Here is a 17,366-nt window from a genome sequence, read left to right on the forward strand (position 1 = left end):
TAGTCTTGGACTGTCATTGGTTTGGGTGGGGTGTGCAGAGAAAGTTACAACTGGGAAATTGAATACAACAAGATTAGAATGAAAAGAGGAGAAACACAAAAATAAAATAGACATTTTCTAAACCATAAAATCTATTTTATTCCAGCAAAATTACATTATTATGTACTTGAGATGCAGACATGTAGGAATGAAGAGTGCCAGCAGCATTTTAATAACAGTGTTTGATATGAGATTTTAAAGTGCTTCTACATAATTAGTGCCACAATTACAGTATTATTACAACAATAACGTTGTTCAGTACGTTCAGGACATTTTCAGAAATCTTCTCTCTAAAAGTACTAGCTACATTTAATAAAAGTCATTAGTCATAAACTGAAAATAAATTAGTGCTACGATCTGCAGCAAGCATCACACATTATGTTAAAACTGCCTGTACAGATCATCACAGGCCAAGTGTAAAGCATTTAATATTCAGTGAATTCAACTATTATTATCTTTTCAAATCAGACTCAAGTACAGTAAAGATTTCTCTCATCATTTTAAGCACATCCCTGATTAGTTATATTAACGTAAATTCCTTCAAGTTATCCTCAGATATGGACGTTCAACATACAAGAAACAAGATTCAGTCAAAAAGGCAACAAATGATCCAGAACTTCAATCAAGAAACAGAGTTCTCAGAAATGTGTGTAAATTATTCAAGTTCTTTAGTTTTGCACTGGGGCAAGAGGTGTCTGTTGGGGTAAATACTAATTACTTCTTTACAGCTTTTGTTAAATTGTGACGAGAATTCACAAAACCAGCAGCTTGTTTGTTTACATTTTCTGCATTTCGCAGACGCTTTTATCCAAAGCGACTTACAGTTGTGGGTTAAGGGCCTTGCTCAAGGGCCCAACAGGGGCAAACAGGCAGAGGTGGGGCTTGAACGGGCAACCTTCTGATTACTAGTCCAGTACCTTAACCACTAGGCTACAGCTGCCCTGCTGTTTAAAAGTAGAAAGAAGAAACTCAAATGCCTACATCAACTCAATTATTCTACAGTAATTAGAAACATTGATGATTATTTATCATATAGGTAATTATTGACCTAGCTTGAGTGATATTAATTTCCCTCGGGATTAATAAAGTATCAGGGCAGTGATGGCTCAGTGGTTAAGGTACTGGACTAGTAAACAGAAGGTTGCCGGTTCAAGCCCCACCACCACCAAGTTGCCACTGTTGGGTCCCTGAGCAAGACCCAATGAGCTCATTGTGTAAGTCGCTTTGGATAAAAGCGTCTGCTAAATGCTGAAAATGTAAAGTATCGATCTATCTATCTATCTGTCTGTGTCTGTCTGTCCGTCTATCTATCTATCAATCAACACAGCGGTGAGCAGGAGGTCTCATTTCATTTAATTTCAACCACTATATCCTAAGCCCAGGCTCCTGTGTGCAAGGTAGGAACACCCTAGACAAATCATGTGTAGGTACCCAGCCGGCCGACAGCACCACTGAGATTCAAACCCAAGTCTCAGAGGTAGTGGGAAAATTTGATTTGAAAGTAATTTATAGTTTCATTTGTAACTAGTGTACAACAATTACAGTAGTGTCGATGACGGGCTTGGTTATACTTGCCATGTGACCAGCATGATCCCATACTGGCCTGTATACGTTTTACACATGTGGAGATACAAAGAACAAAGAACTTTTCTCTAGAGACGAGTCAAAGCCTGTGCACCTGAAATCTGCTAATAAATGTCTTCTAGCATTACCTATAACAAACAGATACGCAGACCAGAGTGATCCACTGTGGCAAAACTCTAAATTGTGGAGCAAAAATACCATTTTTAAATCTATTCTTTCATACGTATTATTTTTTGTGTATTAAATTACACAACCTTTATTTATATATATATTTACATTTTACATTTACATTTACATTTTCAGCATTTAGCAGACGCTTTTATCCAAAGCGACTTACACAATGAGCAATTGAGGGTTAAGGGCCTTGCTCAGGGACCCAACAGTGGCAACTTGGTGGTGGCGGGGCTTGAACCGGCAACCTTCTGTTTACTAGTCCAGTACCTTAACCACTGAGCCATCACTGGCCCAATATATATATATATATTTTGTTTATGCTTTTTCTCCCTTTTATCGCGTCCAATTGCCCGATTGCATCATGCTTCCTCTCCACCAATGCCGATCCCTGGTCTGATTGAGGAGAACGAAGCTAACCCACGCCCCCTCAGACACATGGGCAGCAGCCGTATGCATCTTATCACCTACACTTTGACGGGTACAATGCGGATCAGCACTGTGTACGGAGAGACACACCCTGAGAGCACTCTTTCCCCGTCCCGCCTGTGCAGGCGCCATCAATCAGCCAGCAGAGGTCGTAATTGTATTAGTTATGAGAGAGAGAGTCCCTATCCGGCTTTAATATCCCACCCCTATCTGAACAACAGGCCAATCGTTGTTCATGCGGCTGCTCAGCCCAGCCGGCAGGCAGAGCCGAGACTCCATACGATGTATTCGAGATCCCAGCTCTGGTGTTCTAGCGAGTGTTTTTACCCCTGTGCCACCTAAGGGCCAACCTTTATTTTTTGCCATGAGTAATTATGCACATTTACTCCTGGAGTAGTTACTGGTTAGCTGGTCTTACCCTATAGCTCCAGTGCCAAACTTAAAAAGCTAATTTCAGACATCAAGCTTCCCTGTCTGTTTGACTACACATAAAATCTGTGCACTATCATTTGTAAACAGAGGTACTGTCAGGTTCTGTCGTATAACAGGCATCTACAAAACACTGGTGGAGGATTTCATGTTAAAGACATGATCTTGTTATGGCTGTTCTGATAAGTACCAGAAAGAAACGCTTCCCTTGTGTGAGCAGGTATTATGTTGGTGCTGTTTTTAAAAGGTGGAGGGAAAATGCTGGAGAAACACTGCTGGATGATGCTTCTGGAAGTCCTTGATGAGGCGTCTCCTCTGTTTGACGGACAGGCCGTTACTAAGCGTGATGTGTTCAATAAGCTGCCTTAAGCTCTCTGAGGTGGTTTTCTCTCTCTGCTCTTCAAACTGCTGCACCGACATCCGCTGACAGAATGCAAACACTGCAACCAGACAGACAGACAGCGTGAGAGTGAGAGTGAGAGAGAGAGAGAGAGAGAGAGAGAGAGAGCATGTTTTAAAGGAGAAGCCATGTTCATTTTTATGTCATTAATTATGGAGCTTAATACATTTCCCACACCTGCCACCACTGTCAACTACAAATAGATCTTTAGAACCTCTGAGGCATTTTTCCCCCCATTTCATTTCATTTTCATGTTTTTTATGACTGCTAGTGAGAGAGTGAGAGTGAGAGAGATCGTTGTATACAAAATATGCCCTGTGGTAGATTGGGGCCTTGTCCAGGGTATTCCTGCCTTTCACCCAGTGTTTGTTGTGGTTTGCAGTGACACTGACCAGGACAATTGTTTGTTTGTTTGTTTGTTTGTTTGTATTTTAATGTCATGTTTTACACTTTTGGTTACATTCATGACAGGAATGGTAGTTACTCATTACACAAGTCTTGGACAATTTTGTATCTCCAATTCACCTCATTTGCACGTCTTTGGACTGTGGGAGGAAACCGGAGCACCCGGAGAAAACCCACGCAGACACGGGGAGAACATGCGAACTACACACAGCAAGGACCCGGACCGCCGCACCTGGGGATCGAAACCAGGACCTTCTTGCTGTGAGGCGACACTGCTACCCATTTAGCCACCGTGCCGCCCCCCCCTGAGAACTAGAGAAAGCCTATTCACCACCATCAAATGATATTTGCTGCATAAAATATTCAATGAAAACATCTTTTATTTCTGAGAAAAACTGCACTGTGACTGTATTTGTTTGGACTAAATGAATTCAGAGATGGCTGGACCCTTCTGGAAAATGTAACCTGCAGTAGATTGGGGCCTCATCCAGGGTATTATTGCCTTACATCCAGTGTTTTGTTATGAAGATAGACCCGTGGTCAATGACAATAAAATAAAAACAAAACAAACAAATCTCAACATACTTGCTACATTATCAGGATCTCTGCCTTGGTGTAAAGTGTGGAGGGCCGTCCTCACTGCCTCAGTCAAAGATGCTGGTGTCTAGTTTAAAAACAAAAGACAAACATGAACAGAAAGTCATGAAAAAAACTGTTAAATTGGAGCACACGATCAATGTTCAATAATAATAATCTCAGCATATTTTCCTGTACTGAAGAAGAACAAAATCTTAAGCCCTAGTCACACCAGGAACTTGCTGTTCATTTATAATAAATATGTTAATAATTACCCAGTTAACAGACCAATTATTTGTTGTTTGATTAATGCTGTTGGATAAAAATGTCCTTTAAATTCATTCTAATTAAGTGTAAAGCTGCAGTCTCTATAGTTTGATTTATCATTCCATTAACCCACATTTAGTGGTTTCCACTGACAAGTGGAACGAAGAGAAGAAAGAATGCCTTTATTTGTCAAATATACATATACAGGTGTACAGTACAATGAGATTCTTTTTCTACATATGCCAGCTTGTTTGGAAGCTGGGGTCAGAGCGCAGAGTCAGCCATTGTATGGTGCCCCGGAGCAGACAGGGTTAGGGGACTTGCTCAAGGGCCCAACAGTGGTTGCATAGCAGAGGTTTGATTTGAACTGACAATCTTCCAATTGATAGCCCAAAGCACTGCTCAATGTCTCTCAGTGGTAGAGGGACAGTACAGGCAGGATGTTTTGGAGACAAAGGGCGTGTTCGAAAACGTAGTGATTTCTCTACATAGACGCATTTTACGTCATCGTATTGTATGCTTCCGTATTGTACGCTTCCATCTACATGACCAGTCAATGCAACCATTTATAGCGATGCCATACGACTTTATCGTACGAGTCCATAAGGCTCGGTTGAAGTACTGGCGACGACTCAGACGCCGAGCATACCGGTGGCGCACCTTTTTCTATGCGCGCTCCCGAGAAGGAGGCTGTTCGAAATCGTAGATGCCTTAATATGCTCACTAGTAAGGTATCTTAAAATTTCAACTGGGTTTTGACTCAGGAGCGAGTGAGCATCCGATGCTGCCTAAGCAGCCAAGGCAATCCCAGCATTCAGTGCGGCACAACTTTGCTCACAGAAAAATAAAAAACATGGCGGACGGTGCGGAGAAACGAACGGAGTTATTTTCAAACTTAAATAAATTATCATTGATTTTTAATTTGTATAAACTTGTACAAGTGTTTTTATTTGCAAGTTCGGGCTCGTCAGGGACAGTTTAACCGTTTTCAGTACACGGAGGGAGACGTTATTTGACATGCTAGCGTGTTGTGCCACCTCATCCCAGTGAAGTAAGTAGTAAGTAAGTAAGTAGCGCGTTCGAATAACCTGCCTTATAAGTCGATGACTTATTAGAATCCTCTCTACTGAGGCAGCTGCTCATGTAGGCAGTAAGACAGCAAGGCAGCTCACTAGGTTTTCGAACACACCCAAAGTTAGGAAGGAGAGATTGAGATGGTTTCAGCGTGTGCAAAAGAGGAACGAGAGTTCAATTAAAAGAATGCTGCTGAGGAGGAGAGGAGAGCCACAGAAAAGGTTTATGGATGTGGTGAGGGAGGACAAGCAGGTGATTGGGGTGACACAGGAGGATGTTAACATTTACATTTTTGGCATTTAGCAGATGCTGTTATCCAAAGCCACTTACAATTGTGACCACATACACTGCAAACAATTGAGGGTTAAGGGCCTTGCTCAAGGGCCCAACAGTGGCAACCTGGCAGATGTAGGGCTTGAACCAGCGACCTTTCCGATTTCTAGTCCTGTACCGTAACTGCTGAGGCCACTGTTAAGGACAGGGAAGATAAAAACGAATGATCTGCTGCGGTGACCCCTAACGGGAGCAGCCAAAACAAGAAGAACAGCATTTTAAACAGTTTTGGTAGGATCTTTTAACATGTCTGTTTCATCCTAATCATCCTAATTTTTGTTGGAATGCAGTAGTTTGCATGTGGTATAAAATCTCACATTTGAATATTGTCAGAATTTGCCATTTGACTATGGGGTCTGTCCGTAAACCTAGTGAGCTGCCTTGCTGCCTAGCTAGTCAGTAGAAAGGATTCTAATAAGACATCGAACTCATAAGGCAGATTATTTAGACACACTACTTACAGTAGACAGAGATTACGGTGATTACGTCACTGCAGTTTTTGCTTACTATTTGTTTGTTTGTTTGTTGTTTAACGCCATGTTTACACATTGGTTATTCTCATGGCAGGATAGGTACCTAACAGTTGTACAGTTTATTTATTAATGTTCTTTGTCTCCTGTCCTTTCTGTGTTTAGTTCTAGATGTGTACTATCAGTCCTGTATTTTTCAAAAAACTGATCAGTGTTTCTGTTTTGGTTTTGTTGTATTTGGCATTGCAAGTCTTTCGTTCTATTTAATGGTTTAATGGTTATTTGTGTATTGCATTGTTCACATATCGCTGGCCGTTCTCCCTTCACCAGGTGTGTATGTTTTTGCTTTTCCCACTCTTTTTGCCACATATTTTTAATATAGGTAGTGATTGTTTGTTTTATATCTGATGGGGGGAGTTTGCGGTTTACAGCTTTTCCTCCTGTTGTTTCTTTTGCTAAGCGATCCGCTTTTTCATTTCCCTCAATTCCGCAGTGTCCTGGGATCCAGCACAGTCTGATGTCATAATTCTGGTTGTGGAGTTCTTTTAGTTTTTTTTTGTATTTCGTTCAGGATTGGATGATGGAGCGATAGGGTTTCCATTTCTTGGAGGCAGGACTGAGAGTCTGTTATGGAAGAAATTTGATTTTATGCTTAATATTACTTAAAGTTTAGTAATATGCTGTTTTGTGTCTTAAATCCTGTGTTATATTGTGCTGGAGCAGAGACTGGGAGACCACAGAGATAAGCAACTGTTGTTAAGTAATAAAATGTAAAGCAAATGGGGGTAATTGTTAGGGATGCATCAATACCATTTTTTCCCAACCGAGTACGAGTACAAGTACATGTATTTTTGTACTTGCTGATACCGATACCTATTTAGAATGATGGAGTTAATGAGTTAAAGGTTAATAAATATTTTTGCAATGTTGGTGTTTTGTTGTTATGTTTTGTAGAGAACGATCAGGTCAGAAATACTGTAAAACCTGTGTGTGTGTGCTGATGTATTCTGATATAAACTATATTATCCCCCTGTCCCACCTGTTTACGCTCCTCTCCTGCGTTTCCCCTCACACCGTATCCTGCGTTCTCATTGGCTGTTCGACATGTCACTCATTCCCAGTCGCACATCTCAGATCAGATATCTGACGTGCTAGAAAACTCGATCCGGTCGCCGAGCGCTCGGCGAGCCGGTCGGATGGAGTTGTTGGATAGTTCACACTTAGCGATCGAGAGCCGAGTTTCGATCGCCGAGCGAACGCCGAGTCGCTCCCGAGCCGGCGAATCTAGCGCCGACCGGCCGCCGAGCGAAAATCAGGGCAAGAATCGTGTAGTGTGAACCGGGCGTAACGCAGCGACGTGCACTAGGCTCACGGTATCGGACGTTTGGTATCGGAGCCTCGTTTGCGAGTACGAGTACGAGTTAGTGAGCGCGGTATCGGGCAAATACCCGGCACCAGTATCGGTACTCATGCATCTCTAGCAATTGTTAACAGGGTGGGGACTTCAAAGATAAAATAGGGGCTTCAAAGCCCACACCCAATGTCATGTGACCAGAGCAGTATAAGAGATAGCAATTGCATCTGTTGGGGGGTTTTTTGTCCAGAGACACTGCTGGAGGAACCCACGGTCGTGCCATTAAATTCTTCAATCCAACCAACAATAATCTTTGTTTTTATTTATCATCTCACCATATTTTTCCATGACAAGTCTGTGCAGTGTTTTTTGTAAATCTGATCGTTCGATGTATGTTATCGCCATTTGTAGAGCGTGTGCTTCTGCTGTGTAGCTTGAACTGTTTAATGGGAGGGTTTCCTTTTCTTCATGTTGTTTGACTACTATTGCTGATGAGTTAGTCTCAGGCCATTCAAACCAACTGGCTGAGGCGACACAACCTGCTAACAGGCCGGCTAACGTCTCCCTCCGTGTAACAAAAACGGTTGAACTGTCCCTGACGAGCCCGAATTGACAAATAAATCACACTTGTGTACCTTTATACAAATTAAAAATCAATGATCATTTATTTACATTTGATAAGGACTCGTTGCCCCACATACGTCCGCCACATTGAAATCTTTGGCGGGAAAAGTTGTGCCGCATTGAATGCTTCACTGCTAGGGAAGCATCCGACACTCCCTCGTTATTCAGTCAGATTATCGCTCAGAATTAAGGCACCTTAGGCAGCATTTCAAGAATTTCTAAGAATTTAGACATGCCTTCTTCTCGGGAGTGTAGGATGACGTAAAATGCATCTATGTATAGGGATCACTAGGTTTTCGGACACACCCTATATAAGTGGGTTTTTTTTACAGTGTAATTAATGTGCTGATTTTTCCATTCACGATAATCCCACAGCAGGTTTGAGTTTAAAAAAGGGCATGAACTCCAGGGTGTGGGAAATCGTACCTTGAACAAGTTTGACTGGTTGTCTAATAGGAACAGGAGCAGCTGCTCACACTGAGATCGAGCCAGATCTTTACTCTGAAGCACAGCTTTCACAAACGTCCTGCTCACCACGGACCTGTTCTCTATCTGCACTCAGAAAAATAAATACACACCATGGAGGAGGGAACAACATCACTGAAGTGAAAACACACACATTTCATCATTGAGTTTGTTGTGTACATTACAGCTTGAGGTTTGTACCGTTTTGTGTAGCTGAAAGGCTTCGGGATCTGCAGCTTCAGCTAAGAAGGTCAACAGTCTGCGCAGTCCATTTCTAGCACTGGGATCCAACAGCCGTAGACACAACTGAGAGGCTTTGAGAGCATCCTCAGCCCTCCCGGAGTCTAACACAAACACACATGAAGAAACATCACATATAATTTTAAACCAAAGGGCGTCTACAACAAACACGTGTTTGAGAAAGGGGGGGGGGTCCACATGGGGCTATGCCCAGTGTGTTCCTCTACTAATAATCATAATAATAATATTAAGTTTTACTTATGTAGCGCCTTTCACAGTCTCAGGGTTGCTTAAAGGGAGAGAAAGAATAGAAATACTGTTTGAAAAGAAAAGTAGACAGTAGAGACAGCAGAGCAATCTTGCAGGGATCGAGGCAGAAAGTTCCAGAGCTTAGAAGCTATAGCACTGAAAGATCTGCCACCCACTGAGGACAGTTTATGCATAGTTCAAACGACACGATTTTTGCCCTGATTTTCGCTCGGCGACTGGTCACTGCTAGATTTGCCAACTCGGGAGCAACTCGGCGTTCGCTCGGCGATCAAAAATTAGGGCAAAAATCGCTATGTGTGAACTCGGTCCGAAGCAAGATCTCTAGCATGTCAGATATCTGGATCTGAGTTGCCCGACTGGAAATGAGTGCTGTGTCGAACAGCCAATGAGAACGCAAGATACGGGGTGAGGGGAAACGCAGGGGAGGAGTTGTAAAAAGGTGGGACAGGGGCTTAATATAGTTTATATCAGAATACATCGGCACACACACACACGTTTTACAGTATTTGTGACCTTATCGTTCTCTACAAAACAAAACACCAACGTTGTATTGCAAAAAATATTTATTCACCTCCAACTTACTATAGAACAATCCATACTGTTCACGTAGCCAAATCCACTCGGATTCATTTATTTTTCCTCTTTGATTTTACGCTGCACATCAGCGCACAAACTTTGATCGCTCGCTACTTGTTGACGTGCATTTTTTGGACGTGGTATCATTAAACCCCTCGTCACTTTCTCGCGTTTGTTTTCGTGACAAAACGTAGTTTGGGAGACCAGAGAAGCTCGCCTGCGATTCCAGTTGGTGATAGATCATGTAGTGTGTGACCCCCTATCGCAGATCAGTCGTGTAGTGTGAACTGTACAGCTACCTGACGACTTGGAAAGTCGTGTAGTGTGAACTTGGCGTTAGTAAGAGGCGTAGAAAACAACCTGCCGCCGGAGGACCTTAAGGAGCGAGAGGGAATGTAGAGTGTAAACCGGGGCCAGACCATGAAGAGCTCTGATGTGGGGGTGATGTGGGCCGATTTTTTGTTCTGGGTGAGAACTCTTGCCACAGAGTTTTGAATGTATTGACGCTTGTTGATGATTTTAGTAGGAAGACCTGCGTATAAAGAATTACAACAATCAATGTGAGAAAAACGAAGGCATGAACCAGGGTTTTGGGATCATTAATGGAGAGTTTAGGTCGCAGCCGTGCGATGTTGCCGAGATGGAAAAATGCAGATTCGGTTAATAAACTGATGTGGGATTTGAAGGAAAGATAAAAATCAAACATAACTCCGAGGTTCCTAACAGTAGGCAAAGGCTTTTACTGGACATTGTAGATGTCAATGACAAAATTAGGTATTTTGATGATTATATTCTTGGCCCCGAGTTCAGTTTTGTCTGTATTTAAGCCAGGATTTCAGTAATATTCTTGCTGAAGCTTCAACAAAACAGCCGAAGCTGCTGTTACAGAAACATATTCGACCTGATTCTCTGTCAAACATAACCGGTTGTATTTACTGAGCTTTCAGACAGGCTAGTAGCACCTATGAGAGTTGAACACAGAAGCTAAAGCTCTTCGTCATTGTCAGTTACGGTATTAGACTGCTGTGAGACCTGAAAGCCCCATTAGCTATAAACGTTAGCTAGGTTTTCTGCATAGGCCAACACACTTTTTTCAACCGACCCACATTTTGTCCATTTTTTTAAGTGACCCAAGCAACACAAACAATGCATCTTACTCTCTCTGTTTTGCTCTGTACATTCTGGTCCCACTGTGGTTTACAAGATGTAACGTAAAGCCTTAACAAATTGGCGTTCGTGTCGTGTTAATGTGCCTGTTAAAATTTGTTAATTTTTTTAAAGGGATCAGGTGAGGGACAGTGGTAGCCTAGTGGGTAGAGCTTTGGGATATCAACCGGAAGATTGGCGGTTCAAATCCAGGCTCTGCTGTGCAGCCACTGTTGGGTCCTTGAGCAAGGCCCTTAACCCTGTCTGCTCCAGGGGCTGCACTAGACCGTTACCTAAAAGTTGAAGAATGCCAGCATGGATGTCCATGTAACGTCCAGCCAGCAGGGGCGCTTTCTCCTGACTGCTGTAGTACTTGGCTATGGTGTCAAACAGCAGCTTCTTGAGGGAGGTCAGACTCTCGTCCCCCTCCGCAGCACAGTCCTGAAGTTGCTCTCCCGTCGCCACTATCACCTGATCCGGGAACAGCTCTAAACAGTCTGTGGCCGCCATCAGCCACGAGTCAAGTCTTATAGATAGAAAGAAACAAGAGGGACGTCATGATATTAGATTAAATATTATACATGCACATACTGAACATTACTAGAGGAAATATAACTCTGTAACAAACACACTTTCATTCTTATAAAGGGAATGTTTATTTATTTATTTATTAGAATTTTAATGTTTTACACACAATTTAAATGTAAATGTTGGTCAGGGTCCAAAATACCCACATTATTTGTGGGAAAATGCACTACAGGATCCATCAAACTGTGGAAATATTGCTCAGCAATAGTCTATTGTTGAAGCATCTACTTCATGAGACCACCTAAAAGCAAACTCACTGTGGAAGGTTGAGAATTTGAGACACCTCCCGATCCACGCAAGCGTTGGAGATGACCAGGTCATGGTTTCTATGATGAGGCATGTGAAGAGGTTCAGGTTTTGTTGGTGAGGTCAGAATGCAGTCCAGCATGGGCACCTCCACTAACTGCAACAGCTGGAGGAGAGTTTGCTGTTTCCACACTTCCTGTACCGCTGCAAAAGCATCAACAACAAATCGTCAGAATTAGCAGTACATCAGCGCACATACAGCAACAACTGCAGAAAAGGCAGAGTCCAAAAACGTTGTAGCAGATAGTAGGAAATAAAGGCAGAGTCCAAAAACGTTGTAGCAGATAGTAGGAAATAAAGGCAGAGTCCAAAAACGTTGTAGCAGATAGTAGGAAATAAAGGCAGAGTCCAAAAACGTTGTAGCAGATAGTAGGAAATAAAGGCAGAGTCCAAAAACGTTATAGCAGATAGTAGGAAATAAAGGCAGAGTCCAAAAACGTTATAGCAGATAGTAGGAAATAAAGGCAGAGTCCAAAAACGTTGTAGCAGATAGTAGGAAATAAAGGCAGAGTCCAAAAACGTTGTAGCAGATAGTAGGAAATAAAGGCAGAGTCCAAAAACGTTGTAGCAGATAGTAGGAAATAAAGGCAGAGTCCAAAAACGTTGTAGCAGATAGTAGGAAATAAAGGCAGAGTCCAAAAACGTTATAGCAGATAGTAGGAAATAAAGGCAGAGTCCAAAAACGTTGTAGCAGATAGTAGGAAATAAAGGCAGAGTCCAAAAACGTTGTAGCAGATAGTAGGAAATAAAGGCAGAGTCCAAAAACGTTATAGCAGATAGTAGGAAATAAAGGCAGAGTCCAAAAACGTTGTAGCAGATAGTAGGAAATAAAGGCAGAGTCCAAAAACGTTGTAGCAGATAGTAGGAAATAAAGGCAGAGTCCAAAAACGTTGTAGCAGATAGTAGGAAATAAAAGCAGAGTCCAAAAACGTTGTAGCAGATAGTAGGAAATAAAGGCAGAGTCCAAAAACGTTGTAGCAGATAGTAGGAAATAAACAGATTTTTATATTTAGTTTACTTTTAATTTATTTCATTGTCACCACTGCTTTATCCTGTTCAGGGTCGTGTTCATTATGTTGTATATTTGGCTAGCCGACAGAACGTGCCGAGATTCAAACCCAGATCTTAGTGGTGGTGGGCTAGTGCGATGGAAAGCTGTGCTACCTGAGAGATGTTAGGGCAGTGCAAGGAAAACCAAAGCTCTCGGAGTGCTTGTGTATATGAGAATTATGAGATATTATTAATAGAGGGACCAATTCAATGGAAAACACAATTATGCATGGAAAAATAGAAGGTAAAAAGAAGAAGAGGACGTCTAGCAACAAGATGGATGGATACAATTAGAGGAACAATGAACAAGCCATTACGAAGCACTAAGACTCAAACAGGATTTTGACAGGATGTTCTGGAGAAACACTATTAATATTGTGGTCCATTAAAAATAAGCACACTGTCACCGGGATCCAGGTTCTCAGTGATGTTTTCGGCCAGCCATAATTCAACACAGACATAATTGGCTTTGTCAGAAAGGCTGAGGCCCTGCAATGGACTGGTGCCCTGTCTAGGGTATTCCTGCCCTGCACCCAGTGTTTTCCATTGAAACCAGACCTGCTGCAACCCTGACCAGGATATTTAAACCTTAGGGTTTATCAACTTAACTCCTTTTATTCTGTGTATATAAATATTAGGACACCAAACGCACCTTGTTTTGAGAGGTAGTTTGTGGATAAACCAGCATGATTTAGACCAGAAGGCATGGATGGCTGAAGGTTAATGGTTTTCAGTATTCTCTCCACCCTTCTGTCTGAAGATCCCAGAGCCAAGGGGTTGGAGATGGTCTTCAAGTCGTCAAACCTTCAAAAGCAGATTCAGAACATGAAATATCTTGTGTTCAGACTGTCTGCAATTAAATAAAAGTCAAAGTAAATGTAAGAAACGTAGATTTTTTAATCTGCATTATTTTTTTACTGTCCCAACTTTTTCTGATCATATATATTTTTGATGTTGCCAATCCTATAATTCTTTTTCCTTTTTTTGGCGTGTCCAAGTGCGTCATGCTTCCTCTCCACCAATGCCGATCCCGGCTCTGATTGAGGAGAACGAAGCTAACCCACGCCCCCTCCGGCACGTGGGAAGCAGCCGTATGCATTTTGTCACCTACACTTTGACGAGCGCAATGCGGATCAGCACCGTGTACGGAGAGACACACCCTGATCCGCACTCTTTCCCCATCTCTGTGCAGGCGCCATCAATCAGCCAGCAGACGTTGAAATTGCATCAGTTATGAGAGAGTCCCTATTCGGCTTTTTAATATCCCACCCCTGTTTGAACAACAGGCCAATCGAACCAATTGAACAACACGGATACGACACCGATACACAGATACGATGTATTCGAGATCCCAGCTCTGGTGTTCAGCGTGTGTTTTACCGCTGCGCCACCTGAGCGGCCCGCCACTCCCATAATTTAATTATCACGGCAGACCTGGAACTTTTCCTTTTCTTTCCACTGTGTCTCACAGGCGTCACATTTTCCTCATCGTCACAGCGCTTGGCTGACCCAGGAAGGCCATCACAATCCAGAAAGCGGTAAAGACTGCAGCCAGAGTCCTCGAACGTCAGCTCTTTTTCACGCCGAAAGAGCTTCACACCAACAGGTTCGAAAACTCTGGCGTCCATGAGGGCCTGGCAAAGTCTGACAGCCTTGAGGCGGGTCACCTCGCTGGCACAAAAGTAGATGTTCTGCATGAGGTGGCTGAGCACCACGTCGACTGCATCGCTGCCGGTGAAGCAGTCCCTGTGCACTCGCAGGTGCTGCCGGCGACGTCTGACCTCCACCTGCGTCTGTAGGGCCTCGAAAGAAAGAAAGAAAGAAAGAAAGAAAGAAAGAAAGAAAGAAAGAAAGAAAGAAAGAAAGAAAGAAAGAAAGAAAGAAAGAAAGAAAGAAAGAAAGAAAGAAAGAAAGAAAGAAAGAAAGAAAGAAAGAAAGAAAGACAGAAAGAAAGAAAGAAAGAAAGAAAGAAAGAAAGAGAGAGAAAACTGACGGGTTATTTTCAGACCAGGTGATGAGAACAGGAAAAATCTTCACAAAAGTTAACTACAAACTGCTCTAAATTTAAGGACAGTTTGTTTTTTAACCTTCAGTGGTAGTTCTGCCAAGTTGCCACTGTTGGGCCCCAGAGCGAGGCCCTTAACCCTTTGCCTGAATTGTATAGCTTGCAGATGTAAATGTAAAATAAATAACAGACTGAATGGTTTTTGGCGGTTGTAGCCTAGAGGTTAAGGTACTGGACTAGTAATCAAAAGATCACTGGTTCAAGCTGCACCACAGCCAGGTTGCTGCTGTTGGGCCCTTGAGCAAGGCCCTTAACCCTCAATTGCTCAGACAGTATACTGTCACAGTACTCTATGTTGCTTTGGATAGAAGTGCCTGCTAAATGCCAAAAATGTAAATGCCTAAAACAAGCCAAGTCATTAAACTACACTTCATGTTTTGACCACAGCAGTTTGCTGGTCAGGGTTGCGTTAAGTCTGGCTTCCCTATAATCAATTATAAAAGGTATACAGACCGCCACAACTGGGGATCGAACCCAGGAGCTTCTTGCTGTGAGGCGACACCCCATTCAGGGATACCCACCCCATTCAGACATAGCCAATCATGTCTGTGTGTAGCACCGCTGGGGGTTAGAACCTTGGATGCCAGTTGAAGTGAGTGAGCATAATTTACAGCTGTGCCACTAAAGTATCTGTCTTAAAACTTCATGCTTTTAAAATCAGTTCATGATCTGATCCAGTTCTAAGTAAGATATTTAAACCCATGAGTGTATATTGTCTGCATTCTGTCACATGCTCTTTTAGGGCAGCTGTAGCCTACCGGTTAAGGTACTGGACTAGTATTCAGAAGGTCGCTGGTTCAAGCCCACCACTGCAAGGTTGCCACTGTTGGGCCCTCGAGCAAGGCCCTTAAACCTCAATTGCTCAGACTGCATACTGTCACAACTCGCTTTGGATAAAAAGCATCTGCTAGATATTGTAAATGTAAATCTTTTAGCATCTTCAAGCTTATGACGATGTAAAGCTCGCTTGACTGTGGACAGTGTTACCCATGATCTAGTAGCTTCTAATTTCTGGTAGTTCTAAAATGACTGAATCTGACCACATGACCACATGAACACATGAACACATATTCTATCAGCATAATGCAACAGTTTGTTTTTTACACTTGCAAGTGACCACTATTCCACCTCGCAGCCAGTCGCTGTATGTATATTTAAACCAGCAGATTTTCACAATAAATGACAATAAACCTGCAGAAGAACTTAAACATTTTAAATAAAGAAGAAAGAAACCGTGACCCCCGCAGGTTTATGTAAACTTTTAACCAGGACTGTTACACATAGGTTAGCCGCTAAAGCTAATATGCTAGCTGTTAAATACAAAACAATCCCATAATTGACTGCTGCAGTACACACGTGTTTATTTAAACACAAAAACAACATTCATGAACTAATAAATTTACCTGCTGGGTGTTTATTTACTGTTAAACTTCTGGTTTGACTGTTCAGTCTCCTGAACCTCGGAGTCAAATTGTCCGCCATAATTCGGTAACCAAGAAGTGACGTCACTGTCGCTGTGGAGTCGAGTGGGACTGGATAACCGGAATTTAAATTACAAGAAGCATTACATGTATTTATTTATTTATTTATTTTATACAAACATCTGTAATTTATTTATTAATTTTAAACAAACATCTGTAATTTATTTATTTATTTTATACAAACATCTGTAATTTATTTATTTATTTATTTTATAAAAAAACCATCTGTAATTTATTTATTTCTTTTATCAACTGTTCATAAAAACATCTGTGATTAATTAATTTATTTATTTTATAAAAAAAATCTGTAATTTATTTATTTATTTATTTTATCAATTGTTTATAAAAAAGCATATGTGGTTAAATTATTTATTTATTTTATAAAAAACATCTGTAATTTATTTATTTATTTATTTTATCAATTGTTATAAAAACATCTGTAATTTATTTATTTATTTATTTATTTATTTTATAAAAAAAACATCTGTAATTTATTTATTTTATCAATTGTTATAAAAAACATCTGTAATGTATTCATTTATTTATTTATTTTATCAATTGTTTATAGAAAAACATCTGTAATTGAATAATTTGTTTATTGAATTATTTTATAATTGTTCATAAAAACTGTAATTTATTTATTTATTTCATGAAGAACATCTGTAATTTATTTATTGATTTAATTATTTTTTTTTATCAATTCTTAATAAAAAACATCTGTAAATTATTTGTTTATTTTAGAAAAAAACATCTGTATTAATTGTTCATAAAAAACATCTGTAAATTATTTATGTATTGATTCTATCAATTGTTTATAAAAACATCTGAAATATATTAATTTTTTTATTTTATCAACTGTTTATGACAATAATGTTATTTATTTATTTATTTCATGAATTGATTTATTTACCATTACTTTATTTTTCATTCTCTTATTATTTATTTATTTATTAATTTACTGATCTTATTTACGTATTCAGTTATTTGCTTTATGTTGTAAATAAGTGAATACGTATTGATTTAT

The 17,366-nt window shown here is 40.9% G+C and overlaps 1 protein-coding gene across 1 annotated transcript; it reads right to left on the reverse strand.

Moving 5' to 3' along the window:
* Positions 1-1,883: 1,883 nt before the first annotated feature.
* On the reverse strand, positions 1,884-16,343 carry depdc4 (DEP domain containing 4). Its single transcript, XM_063010345.1, has 9 exons — positions 16,284-16,343; positions 14,231-14,598; positions 13,449-13,600; positions 11,698-11,890; positions 11,146-11,378; positions 8,822-8,964; positions 8,582-8,707; positions 4,043-4,121; positions 1,884-3,092 (listed from the first exon to the last, which is right to left on the reverse strand). Exons 1-9 carry the CDS (start codon positions 16,341-16,343, stop codon positions 2,893-2,895), a joined length of 1,554 nt encoding a protein of 517 aa, XP_062866415.1. The 3' UTR covers positions 1,884-2,892.
* Between the last annotated feature and the right edge of the window lie 1,023 nt (positions 16,344-17,366).

Source organism: Trichomycterus rosablanca, chromosome 1 (assembly GCF_030014385.1).
Source record: "Trichomycterus rosablanca isolate fTriRos1 chromosome 1, fTriRos1.hap1, whole genome shotgun sequence".
Taxonomy (NCBI): domain Eukaryota; kingdom Metazoa; phylum Chordata; class Actinopteri; order Siluriformes; family Trichomycteridae; genus Trichomycterus; species Trichomycterus rosablanca.

Excerpts from the sequence above, each read along its gene's own strand:
- depdc4 (XM_063010345.1), bottom strand. The coding sequence starts at position 16,343 with ATGGCGGACAATTTGACTCCGAGGTTCAGGAGACTGAACAGTCAAACC. Across the intron at positions 11,891-13,448 it reads AAACTACCTCTCAAAACAAG|CGGTACAGGAAGTGTGGAAA; the intron begins GTGCGTTTGGTG and ends ATGCTTTTGCAG. Across the intron at positions 4,122-8,581 it reads ACCAGTCAAACTTGTTCAAG|ACACCAGCATCTTTGACTGA; the intron begins GTACGATTTCCC and ends TTTTTAAACTAG.